The sequence below is a fragment of the Octopus bimaculoides genome, chromosome 1, assembly GCF_046866305.1.
Source record: "Octopus bimaculoides isolate indiv1 chromosome 1, ASM4686630v1, whole genome shotgun sequence".
Classification (NCBI taxonomy): domain Eukaryota; kingdom Metazoa; phylum Mollusca; class Cephalopoda; order Octopoda; family Octopodidae; genus Octopus; species Octopus bimaculoides.
In genome coordinates, this window is record NC_142928.1 from 134100000 (window position 1) to 134114195 (window position 14196).

Sequence of the window (14196 nt, forward strand, 5' to 3'; positions counted from 1 at the left end):
ACTTAAAATTTAATTCATCGAATGATGATAATGATGACATCAACAACAAAGATCTTGATGATGATGCTGATGATAGTGATAAACCTGACAACTGTTTGACATTTTATGCAAGTAGTTTGTTACGCACGAATGTGTGTGTAACATATTATATTCATAAATTATTGGCTTGTACATTTGAATGAGTAACTTGTACACTTGGACGAGAGGGTTGGAGTGCTCAAATGAGCGAACCATACCTTCTGATGAGTGGAACGTTGCTCCTTGCTGCCAAAACCCTGTTCAGCAGTGTTTATACACCTCCTACAATATATACACAACTACATACTACTCCTATTGTTTCCTTGTTACAGAAACCTGCCACGTGCCATTTGGATCTCCCTCCCCATTATAACATCTGTGTATGTATTTGCAAACATCGCATACTTTGCTGTATTGACTCCATTGGAGTTGAAAGAGTCGGAAGCAGTTGCTGTGGTGAGTAACTTAATGTACGAATGTCTCTTCCCAAATTATAATGCTACCCCAGCACTATCTGCTGGCTATGTATGATCCCCACCCTTCCATTTATATTATACATGCTGCACCAGTGCCATCTGCTGGTTAAAAGCTCTGCTGTCATTTCTTGATGTGATACTAGAATTAATTTTTTTTTTTTTCAATAACTGCCAAATAATAGATTCTGCTCAAAAAAAAAAACCAAATATTCTTTTTCTTGCAAATAGCTTTGGAATTGCTCCTTTCTTTTCTTTCTTTTTCTTCCCTATCTGTGTCTCCATCTTGAAATGTTTAACAGCAGGTTTGGTTTCAGTTGTGTGGAAAGCCTTTTAATTTATCTTCTTAAAATAAGTGCTTCATTTTTTTTTTTATAGCAGTTTCATTCCATTTCGTTTTACTTTCTCTGGCTTAATACTTTCCTTTATCAGCATGTCAACAAACACACTCTATCTTGCCATGTTACTTTCCTTCATATTTTTGTTGTTTGAATAATATTCTTGCTTTCTCAACTCCCTACAGATATTATCTGCCCTCAACCATTGCATCCTTCTGTGGAAATTTTATTCAAATCACTTTCCCTGTCCCAGAATAAAAAAAAATCTTTCTCTTGCATCTCTCTTCCAAGGAGTGGACCAGAATTGAAAGCTGTTTTAATATTTTATCTTGCTAATGTAACATGCTTGGAGTTTTTTTCTTCTTTCTATTTTTCTTATTTCTACACATCTGCTGCCTGTTCTCCCATAAATCTAGCCCTGTTGTCTTTCCTTTATGTATTTTTAGACATTCGCAGACAAAACACTGGGAGTTATGGCCTGGATTATGCCTCTGTTTGTTTCCTGTTCAACATTTGGTGGTTTAAATGGTGCTATCTTTGCTGGCTCCAGGTAAGCATTAAATTTTCTTTTTATATATCATTTTTTCTCATCATCTGTCTAGTATTTACAACAATGCTGCAACCATTTTGAATTGAAGTCATTGTTGTCCTATTAAAGTACCAGTTTTTTTTTTTTTAGCTTTAACAGACTAATTTGATTCCTGGAAAAGTGAGCATTTACAGTTTTAAAGATTGCCAAATTCAATGCTTATGTATTCACATTGTTATGAATTAATCATGCATTATTATCTCATAGCTTTGGGATTTTGATGATGTGATTGTTTATCTTTCAAATGACATTGTAGAGTAGATGTGAGAGGCTGGATCTGACCAGTTTGAACATAAAATAGATAGAATATATGGTCCAGATATGGCCAGTTTAAATGCTAAAGAGTTAAGTGAGTGTTTGCAGTGTTTACAGATTTAAATCTAAACTGTAATGCAACTAGTTTGTGTTGGATTTACAACCATGAAGATGTCTACTTTATATACTTACCCAATGGAGTATACCAGCAGCATTTGGGGCTATATCAAGAACAAGAACTTAAGAATTACATATGAACAAACATTTTAGGGGTGATGGTAGGTTAAGAGTTCCATATAAACAAAACTGTTTTAAAATAAGTTTTATTAAAACTATAATTGCTGTAACATCCAATTCGAGATAACATATAGTCATAATAGTTGAGTGGTAGTTATGTTTATCTTGCATGGTAGAAGTGGATAGGCTTAACTATTAGACCTGATATTGTGTGAAGAGAGGAAGCTCAAGGCAGTGAAGCTTATGTCCAATTTCTTAACTCACAAACACAAATTGACAGTGATGGGGTTTCAGTGTTGATGTGAAAAATATAGAAATGGTTCTTAAGACTGAAAGAGCTTTGGTCTTTGAAACTTTCACAGGAGTAAATATATCTGCTTGACTTGCAGAGAAAAGTAATCTTTTATATAGTCAAAGTTTGGAATCTGATGTGGTGATATGCATTAGCTACAGTCAACCAATATGAGAGTTTTGAGAAAAACTTGTTTAAGTTCAGATGTCATGAGGAATTAAGAATTCAATGTTTTTGAGCCATTTATTAGAGAGTGAGAAAGAAAAACACGGTGTTGTTTTAATTGTGTGTAAAAAGAAGAAAAAGTGCAGATTGGATGATAAATATGAAGGTCCTTGGTTGATCAAAGACCACCAGGAAACTTCTCAACAACAGAAGATTGTTATCTAATCACCATAAAGCACTACCCTAACTGTCAGTTCTACAAATTTATCACAACATTGACTGCAGTTTCAGTGAACTTGCCACCATAGTAAATACATCCATCTTATCAACATCCACACTAGATTTTTTTTTAAAACAGTTTTGTCCAAAACAAGGCTTGAGGCCACTTGTGACATAAAGAATTACAAAGAAGGAGAAGAACAGATCTACAAATTCAAAAGATGTCTATTGACAGAAAGCTTAAAGGACTAAAAATCAAAGCTCAGAGGAAAGCAAGACGATGGAAGTGAGTTCCAGAGAGTTCAAAGGAAGGAAGCTATTAGAGTAAAAGGACTTATGACTAGCAGAGAGCTCAGCAGAGAAATGATGCATCAGGGAAGAGAAGCAGGTGGAGGTGATCATTATAAGCATTACTGATCTGCACGTTTCTATAACTCAGTGATTATAGTGAGAAAATGAGTTGCAGGGAAGGGAATTGAAAGCAGTAAGTATTCTAGACAGAAAGGTTGTATAATTTGTAGTGGATAGTTGATGAAATCAACCTTAGTACTTGAACTGTTGTATGGGGATGGGTGTGCCTCTGCATTTAGATTGATAATATTTAATTTTTAAAAAATTATACTCAAAATCCATTCATAACTATGAATTAACTCTATTAGTACTCTGAATTTCTTGGACCTTACTACTCTGTGTTTCCTGTTTCCTGCACATTCTTCAGTTGCATTGGAAGAACATGCATGAAATAGGAAACCCAGTGTTGTGATAGAGTGAAGCCTCAGCTTTGAATGAATGGGTGAATATATGAATGAATATGCTTAGTATGGTATTTGTAGTATAAGAGAGTGGTTGATTTGCATAGAAAAGTAGTAACCTTTTATATAGTAAGACTGAGAGAAGTGAATGAGAATGGATCAAGTGTGTTCAAATGGTGGAGTGGTAGACAATTTACTTGACTATACAGAAGTGCAGAAACCATTGTAGCTGCAGTAGATGGAAGAGAGCATATATGTTTCAGTCTACTAGTGATCACAGTGTATATGATTGTTCACTTATCAATTAATTGTATAGCCTTTGTGAAATGGGTACACTGTAAACTGTCTGCATACGTGGCATCTGCACTGGTCTAGATCATGTGAGTAACCCTTTGATGTGCAGCACACTTCTGTCTTGAATAAGTATGTGTCTTTGTGCACACCTGTATGCATCTATGTGCACGTGTGTAGGTGTGAATGAAAAATATGCCAAAGATTTATCTCTTCACACCTGAAATAATAAAAGGCTGTGCCAAAAAAATTATAGCAGACAGTCTATGAGGAATGATAGATATGTCTCTTTGAAGAAGTTTTTTTGCATAAATGTCTTGTTTTTTTATAAATTCTCTGCTCTCATCTGAAGTGGGATACCATTGTTTTAGCCCCAAGGTAAGTAAGTAATAACAAACTACCTTACCCATCACTATGTATTACCCTTACCTCATATTATTTCTTGCATCAGCAACATGTGTCAGTCTGTTCATAACTTTGTCTAATTTATTCAAGGTGATCTGTCTTCAACACATTGACAGAAGGCTGTGTTTTTTTAGTTGTATTTTAGTTTATTTTGTTTATTTGTCTATTTATTTTCATGTTGTTGTAAACATTGTTATTCCCTCCACCCGCAACCATTTATCGTCTTTCCTACATCAACCCTTGTCTTTGATTGTTTATGAGATAATTTTACAAGTGTTCATACCTAGAAACAGTTTTATTTTTCAATGTGAAGAAAGACAAAACCAGCTCCCAAAGCATGTAAAAGAACTTGTCAGCAAATCATGATGAAGGGGATAGATTATTGTACAAATACAAAATACAAAGAAGTAAAGGTTAGGTTAACTAGATACTATGCACAAACAACAGGTAGCATGAAACTAACAGTATTTGAAATTTACTATGGAAACTCTATTGTTTTTTGCCCAACAAAATATTTTTCAACAAGATCATACAAAAGAGCATTGTAAATCAGTGATGTAGCTACAGTGTGTACCACTTTTGGCAGCTTTTGAGTTTGCGCCCCCATTTGCACCATGCCCCTAAGCCTATTCAGGCTTATTTTGCAGCAGACCCAAAAGTGCTGACACCATAGAAACATCACCAGGATCAAACTGCCCCCATCCCTTGCACTTGCCCCTAACTATGTCTTTACTGTAACTTAGCTAATGTATCCATTATTAACCATAGCAATGTTTTAGAAGTTTTACATTCAATCCAAAGATATTCCTTGGCTGGGAAAAAAATGGAAAAATTAGTCAGAGGCAGATATGCTGTGGACTTCAACATTTATCCATAACGATCATTTTTATACCAAAGTTAAATTTGTTTTAGGCAACATAGCAAATGATGGTCGAAAGTTGTTCAGCTCCTAAATCTTGTTACCCTAGATACAGTGACAGAAGCTGAACTATTCTACAATGCCCTAGGAGGAATTTGAAGCCTCTGCAACTTTCAAGAAGCTAGCTCCAAATGTCATGCTCTCTTTGAAAGCATCATGGCTGACAAATTTCAAAGTGCAACAAGATGCTCTGGAAGATATGAAGAGTCAAAACCTGTGGTGGAACAATTAGCTCATGTTATAAAGGCATTGCAAAACACCAAAATATAAATGTGGATAGCAGTGCATTATTGAATGCTATCATGTAATTTTGACTTGTTGATTGGATTAATTTTGCTGAAAATAATACTGTGCCAAAGCATAGTCTTACTGTGGAATGAATCTTAGGGATATACTTCACATTCTCAGCAAATTAGCAAAGGTATAAGTGACGACTACTTTTGTTTCCTCTAAGATTCATCTCACATCAGGACTGTATGTTTTTACTTTGCCTTGCAAGGTACTTGGCGACCCTGCTGGTAGCGGTGCCACATAAAAAGTACCAATGTTGGTATCACATAAAAAGCACTGGTGCTGGTGCCACATAAAAAAAGCACTGGTGCTAGTGCCACATAAAAAGCTCCCAGTATACTCCGTAAAGTGGTTGGCATTAGGAAGGGCACCCAACTGTAAAAACTATGCCAAAAGAGACAATGAACTTGGTATGGTCCCCTCACCATACCAGCTTTTTTCAAGGCATCTAACCCATGCCAGCATGGAAAACAGATATTTAATGATGTTATGGTTTTCTTTCTATTTTTGTATAGTTAGGGTTAGGGTTATTTTAGTGCATGCATATATAGGCGTAGGAGTGGCTGTGTGGTAAGTAGCTTGCTTACCAACCACTGGTTCTGTCCCACTGCGTGGCACCTTGGGCAAGTGTCTTCTTCTATAGCCTCGGGCCGACCAAAGCCTTGTGAGTGGATTTGGTAGACGGAAACTGAAAGAAGCCCGTCGTATATGTATATATATGTGTGTGTTTGTGTGTCTGCTTTTCCCCCCAGCATCGCTTGATGACTGATGCTGGTATGTTTACATCCCCATAACCTAGCGGTTCAACAAAAGAGACCGATAGAATAAGTACTAGGCTTACAAAGAATGAGCTCTGTGGTCGATTTGCTCGATTATAAAGGCGGTGCTCCAACATGGCTGCAGTCAAATGACTGAAACAAGTAAAAGAGCATATATATATGAAAGAAGGTTTGAAAATGCAATTTTAAAGATGTTTATTCACTTGACCGGTTTCACTTTTGAGAAAAAGATTGTCAAAAGTAAAATGTAAAGCTTTGTATAAGCTTTGTGTTAAGTACTGGTTGTCACAAAATATGTAGTATATGTATTTATATATATTTTTATATATTTTAATATATGCATTAAAATACATATATACATTCTTTGATAATAATAAGAAAATGTTAAAAACAGTTTACAAGAGAGTATTCAACAAAAAGTATTAGGTGTTCAAATGTTTGTTTGGTAGTATATATATATATATATATATATATATATATATATATATAAACAAATAGTAAATGAGTATATACATATATACGTACAGGTATGTGCATACCGACATCCACCTGTATGTATAGGTGCATATCTGGGTACAGGACATTGCAAACAAAACGTAGACGAGAAAACACACAAGCCACATAGAGAACATTCTACTTCATCAGCTACCCCCGTTTTAACACCTGCGTTTCGAAGAGCTGGGCAGGACGCATCGTTAAAACGGCTCTTCCCATGGACCGCAAATTAAATTTGTATACACAAATTAAATCTTGCCATGGAGGAATGTAGTGGCGGACAAAAAACAAGACAGGAAAACAAACAGAAAAGGCTTTGCGGCCAGACAAGAAAAATTATATGTGTATGAACGCTGTGAGGCGCGAACTTGAAAGTAGGGACGAAGTAGTTCGCGTGTTTGCTCGGCGATAGCCAAGGAAGAAAAAGATTATTGACCGGAAGCATGTGACCATGCCGGTGTAAGGGGAAGAGAGAGAGTGGTAGAGGGAGAAACAAAGGGAGGAAGTAGAAGAATAGGTGAGCAACGAGAGGAAAAGAGAAAGAGAGGAAGTACGAGGGGGAAAAAAGAGATACGTAGTAGTAACAGAGGAAGAACGAGAGGGGTAAAGCGAGATACGTAGTAGTAAAGAGGAAGAACGAGAGGGGGAAAAAATTATAGAGGAAGAGAAAGAGATAGAGTAGCGTCAGAAAATATGAAGTTACGAAAACTACTTACAAATTGGAGACGCTGCGTTCAGTCATGTAAAAACAAATAGTAAATGAGTATATGCATATATACGTACAGGTATGTGCATACCGACATCCACCTGTATGTATAGGTGCATATCTGGGTACAGGACATTGCAAACAAAACGTAGACGAGAAAACACACAAGCCACATATATACACAGAAGGAGATATATTTAAGAATTTACAAAAAATCAGAGAGGAACTGACTTGTCTTTTTAACATGTTTTCTCTCTTGTGTGTAGCTAGAAAATTTTTGCTATTTTAAGGGACAGTGTGGGAGGCAGGTTGGGGTGGGGGGAAGGAAGAGCAATGAGAAAAGAGCAAAAGAGAATTAAAAGAATTTTTTTGTTTCTGGGCTAGTCTGTCATGGTTCAGTAGTTTGGGGGACTGGTCTTAGAGGACAGAATGGTGTGAGTGCGTGTGTCTCTGTGCATGTCTCTATGTGTGTGTGTATATACGTGTGTTTGTGCGTGTGGGCCATTTTTGATTGGTCCCAGAGTTTATTGTGATGTGTGTATATGGGTCTGTGTGTGTTTTATATTTGGTAGGATGGTCTGTGTGTATGTGTGCACGTTTGTGTGTGTGTATATGTGTGGGATCAATATTTGTTAGGGCGTTGTGTGTGCGCATGTATGTGTATGTGTTTGTTCGCATGTGTGTATGTGTGCGTCTGGGTGTGTGTGTATGTATGTGTGTTTTGTGTTAGTGGGGATGTGATGTGTGTGTATGTGAGTGTGTGTGTGTGTGTGTGTGTCTCTGAGTATGTTTGTGTTATAATTGTCCTGGTGGTGGTGTGGGTGTATGCGTGTGATTGGTATTTGTCAGGGCATTGTGTGTGCGCATGTGTGTGTATGTGTTTGTTCATTACACATGCCACGGGCACAAGTGCCAGAAAGGCGACGCTGGGCACAGGTGCCATCCCGATTTCGCTTTAGCTTGCCCCAATAAGTCTTCGCAAGCTCAGTACTTAACACAACAAAGCTTATACAAAGCTTTACATTTTACTTTTGACAATCTTTTTCCTGAAAAAGTGAAATCAGTCAAGTGAATAAACATCTTTAAAATTGCATTTTCAAACCTTCTTCCATATATATTTCCACTTGTGCGGTATCTTACAACTTTACTTTGTTATATATATGTATATATATATATATATGATGTCATTACTAATGTTAGACCATTCAACTATAAAGTAAGGTATGCTTTATCTATTTCCAGTTAAGTTCATTTGTTTTCATTTGAAAGCATTATAGACCACTAAACCACATATTGATACATCAGTGATGCATGCAATCTGCAGGTGTCATTTTTTTCTTTGGTCTTTCTCTTTTCTCTTTGATGTCAGTTTTCTAGTTCACTGTAAATCCATTATGAGTACTTAGATCATAGTAAATACATCACCTGTAATTTTTACTGTATTTTTTGATGATTTTTTTTTTTTTGTGATTCTACTTTTAAAGGTAACTCGCGTTAAGCAATTTTTGGATCTATTTTAAAACGGGGGCGCCAGTTTTCATATATGTTTTATGTAGTGTTTTTGGTACGGAAAGACTTTCAAACTTCGTATACTTATCTATTTTGTGTTATAGAACAGAAAAATATTTTTGTATTCGAATTTATTTCATGTAAAAAATTGTCTTATTTCGATAATTTCTACTAATCACTGACGTCTATTCAGTTGAAAACAGTTAGTGCTGTAACGGTGTATATCGTATTAATCCCCTAACCCTAACTAGACTGTTAACCGTAACCCTAACCCTAACCCTAAAACTAACCCTAACTCTAGAATCCGAACTCTAAAATTGTTACACACATAGATACGCACAGTGTAATTTATATAAACAATATATGCGTATAAATTACGATTAAACCGGATGAAATATGTCACAGAGAATAACATTTTTATGACCGCCCAGCAGTAACTCTATTGAGCTGAATAGACGTCAGTGATTGGTTGAAATTACAGAAATACGACAACTTTAACATGGAATAACTTGCGAATTCCTTTTTTTGTTAAGAAGACTAAGAGTAAAAGATGTTTTATATGACACATTCTACCAGTGTCCCAAGTTTCAAAGTGTTTCGTTAGTGTTTCGTTAAGAAAATACTGGCGCCCCTGTTTTAAAATAGATCCCAATTTTTTGCCTTTGAATATTTTCTTCATTGTTTAATAAAATATGTACTTTTACTGCAAATAAATACTTTTGATAATTTTTAGCAATTTACTCTGTAGAAAAAAGGCCTGCTTATCTGTTAGGTTCAATGATGAATTTACTATGATATATGCCTTCATCTATATATAATCTATTTACCAAATAGATTATATATAGATGAATGCATATAGCTCAGTGGTTAGAATGTTTTGGGTTTACAATTGTGAGGTTATGAGTTAAATTCCCAAACCGGGCTGCGTGTTGCAATCTTGAGCAATTATTTCACATTGCTCCAGTTCACTCAGCTGTATTATAAGTTGTGACATCACTGGTGCCAAACTGTATTGGCCTTTGCCTTTCTCTTGGACAACATCGGTTGTGTGAAGAGGGGAGACAGTTGACATTAATGAATACCTCTCAGTCAACTCCTCCTCCTCCTCTTGAACATGTTTATAATTTGGCAACTCTTATGACCACTAAATTTTTTGTTTTGAGTCAGCACTGAAATTTACCATGTTTCATATATGAATACATCCATGTAAACAATGTGATTCAAGACAGAAAAATAGGTACTGGGTATATATGCATATTTCAGGAGTTATTGTGCTTATAGGCACAGGAGTTACTTCGTGGTAGGTAGCTTGCTTACCAACCACATGGTACTGGGTTCAGTCCCACCGCATGGCACCTTGGGCAAGTGTCTTCTATTATAACCTTGGGCTGACCAAAGCCTTGTGAATGGGTTTGGTAGACGGAAACTGAAGGAAGCCCATGTATGTATATGTCTTTGTTTCTGTGTTTGTCCCCCCCAACATCGCTTGACAACCAATGCCGGTGTGTTTACATTCCTGTAACTTAGTGGTTCACCAAAAAGAAACCGATAGAATAAGTACTAGGCTTACAAAGAATAAGTCCTGGGGTTGATTTGCTCGACTAAAAGTGGTGCTCCAGCATGACTGCAGTCAAATGACTGAAACAAATAAAAGAATATACACACACACAAAAAAGGGATATGGCTCAGTGGTTAGAGTGTTTTGGGCTTACAATTGTGAGGTTGTGAGTTCAATTCCCAGACCAGGTGTAGGTTCAGTCACACTGTGTGGCACCTTGGGCAAGTCTCTTCTACTACAGCCTCAGGTCAACCAAAGCCTTGTGAGTGGATTTGGTAGACAGAAACTAAAAGAAGCCCATCATACATACATACATACATACATACATATATATATATATATATATATATATTAATGATAATGATATGCCAACAAAAGAATGATTGAGACCTCAATATTATGTAAATAAAGGAATTTATCGATAATATAATATGTGACAATTAGTTGGTTGCCATAATAAAACTCAGAGTTTCGGATGTTGTGTGGTGGGAGGGAAGTCTGCTCCGGCATCTCGTCAGTTATTAAGACAAACAAATATGCTATGAAAATGATAATTAAATAAAGGGAAATTACCCAAATAGGGAGAAATTAAAAATACTTGAAGAAGGTAATTCCATGCTCATAGAAGCCGCGTATGCATGCATGTGCATATATGCATATGCTCACTCACACTCCCGTGAAACACATACATGCACACCCACACACACACCTATATGTATACGTAATTGTGCATGTATGGGTATATATACGTATGTGTGCAGGTATGTATATGTGTACATGTGTATGGATGCATATGTATGGATGCATATGTATGTATACATATAGGTGTGTGTGTGGGTGTGCATGCATGTGTTTCACACAAGTGTGAGTGAGTATATGCATATATGCACATGGGCATGTGTGCATGCATGTGTATTTATGTACATGTGTGCATATGCGGATTCTATGAGTGTGGTTTTACCTTCTTTGAGTATTTTTAATTTCTCCCTATTCGGGTGATTTCGCTTTATTTAACGGTCAGTCTCATAGCTCTTTTGTGTGTCTTAATAACAGTCATCTTCATAGTAATTTCCCTTTATTTAATGGTCATTTTCATAGCATTTTTGTTTGTCTTAATAACTGACAAGATGCCGGAGCAGAATTCCGCCCCGACATCCGAAACTCTGAGTTTTATTATGGCAACTGACTAATTGTCACATATTATATTATGTTATATATATATATATATATATATATATATATATATATATATATATATATTGCTTGACAACCAATGTTGGTGTATTTATGTCTTGATAACTTAGTGGTTCAGCAAAAGTGACTGATAAAATAAGTAATAGGCTTACAAAGAATAAGTCCTGGGGTTGATTGCTTTGACTAAAATAAAAACCCTTGAAGATGGTGCTCCAGCATGGCTGCATTCAAAATGACTGCAACAAATAAAAGAATATAGGTAAGTAGCTTGCTTACCAACCACATGGTTCTGGGTTCTTCTACTATGGCCTCAGGCCAACCAAAGCCTTGTGAGTGAATTTGGTAGACAGAAACTGAAAGAAACTAAAGGCGGCGAGCTGGCAGAAACATTCGCACAGCGGGCGAAATGCTTGGCGGTATTTCGTCTGCCGCTACGTTCTGAGTTCAAATTTGGCCGAGGTCGACTTTGCCTTTCATCCTTTTGGGGTCGATGTAATCAACTTAATCCCTTTGTCTGTCCTTGTTTGTCCCCTCTATGTTTAGCCCCTTGTGGGCAATAAAGAAATAAGAAACTGAAAGAAGCCCACCGTATGTGTGTGTATATATATATATATATATATATATGTATGTTTGTGTGAGTGTGCTTGTGTGTGTGTGTGTGTTCGTCCCCCTACCATCACTTGACAACCGATGCTGGTGTGTTTACGTCCCCGTAACTTTGGGGTCTCAGCAAAAGAGACTGATAGAATAAGTACTAGGCTTACAAAGAATAAGTCTTTAGGTCGATTTGTTCAACTAAAGGCGGTGCTCCAGCATGGCTGCAGTCAGATGACTGAAACAAGTAAAAGAATGAAAGAATATATACATATATGATATTTATTTACCAAACAATGATATATTTGGCATGATGATAGATTTACCATTGTTGTATTAGACTCACAGTGTACTTAGTTTGCTATGAAATTACAGAGATGAATTTACCAAATAACCAGTCTTTTTTTTTATGGAGCTGTTGTTTTTACAGCTGGATACTTTTCCTACTTTTAAGCACTCAGTCTCTGCATCAAAATGGAGGCTTTTTTAAGGAACCTCTTTGTAGGTATCAGTTGGCATTAATGAATATCTCTCAGCCAACTCCATCTCTCCCTTTTCAACATGTTTTTCTTTTTTCTAAACTTGCTCCTTACATTATTTTAAATTTGTTACTCTGCTTCACAAAGTGTTAACGTTCTTATTAATCATCTAAGCTAGCAGAATCATTATTGCAGCAGACAAACTGCTTAGCAACATTTCTTCCAACTCATTATGTTTTGAGTTCAAATTCCATCAAGGTCGACTTTTCCTTTCATCCTTTTGGGATCAATAAAACAAAGTACCAGTCAAGTATTGGGGGTCAATGAAATCGACTTGCCTCCATCCCCTAAAATTGTTACCTTGTCCCAAAGTTTGAAACCATTCACTTAGTTTTCTTCCTCTCCTCTGATCTTTACCTCTTCTATTCTTGCTTTTATAAAAAATTCCTTGTGTTCTTCTATCCATGCCCAACATATATCACTTTGTGACCCCACTCTCTTTTATTTTTCCATATTTTCTCTTACACCCTACTTTACTCTTCCTCATTTTTTCATTCTTCTCTCTCTTGCCTTCCAATCTATCTATTCAGTACCATTAGGACACATTACACCCCCAAAAGATTAGATTTTCCTTTCTCATGGCAAACCACTTTTAAACTAAGTACTATTTTCCTCAGATTATTGATTGCTATAGCAGGTAGAGTTAGAAATTCAAATAGATTCTTGACAGAGTTAAAACTGAGTTAAAACCTTACTACTTGAATTATCATATTGGGTCCTTAAGCAAAGTGCATAAATATGATTGTTTTAGATGGTCTGTCACACCTTCTTCCTAAATTGCAGTTGTGTAGTTGGTGATATGAGGACCATCCAATTGCAAAAGAAAATATTACAGCTTGAATAGCAAATATTCCAGCTTGCAGGCATCTCACAAAATGCTTACACTCTGTCGTAAATGCACGCTGACATTGCACATCCAGCAAAGCATACTAGTTTTATTTCTTTCAAACCTATGCATATTCTCAGTGGTCCCAGCCCATGTTTCATTGCCATGTAGCATGGCTGTTTGCACACAGGCATCATACAATCTGCCTTTCACTCTGAGGGAGAGGCACTTATTTACCAATAGAGGTAGGTGCTCTCTGAACTTTCCTCAGCCCATTCTTATTCTAACAGCTATGCTCTTGGAGCATCCACCTTTGCTTCTGACTTGGTCACTGAGATAACGGAAGCTATCAACTACTTCTAGCTTTCCCCCTTAGCATTTGATGGAATTTTATACCTACACCTTCTCTACATATTGAACAGGATCATCTACCTGAAGGGATTTGTGATTTGTCTGCTTTCCTACTTACTGAGACTTTGGTTTTTTCTAGATTAACTCTAAAGTCCTTCGATTCTAGACCTTGATTCCACACCTGAAATTTCTTCTCTAGTTCTGGTAGTGATTTGGTTACAAGAACAAAGTCATCAGCATAGAGGAGCTCCCTCTAATGTGGTTTAGTTTTAACCTTTTGATACTAACCCACCTGAGACTAACTCTGATTCTATGAGACAAGCTTCCAGTTTTAAAGTGATCTAAAATAAAACCTATAAAAATTTGATGTTAATTTATGTTCCAAACATCAGCTTAGTAAT

At 36.4% G+C, this 14196-nt stretch overlaps 1 protein-coding gene across 10 annotated transcripts in view; it reads left to right on the forward strand.

Moving 5' to 3' along the window:
• The window catches only part of LOC106870292 (large neutral amino acids transporter small subunit 2), a 280148-nt gene that overhangs the window by 240269 nt on the left and 25683 nt on the right, over positions 1-14196 (forward strand). For all 10 annotated transcript variants that reach the window (XM_052970797.2, XM_052970761.2, XM_052970799.2 and 7 more), the window contains 2 exons: positions 351-474; positions 1276-1379. In XM_052970797.2, coding sequence (XP_052826757.1) covers positions 351-474; positions 1276-1379 — 228 coding nt within the window. The remainder of the gene's footprint in view (positions 1-350; positions 475-1275; positions 1380-14196) is intronic.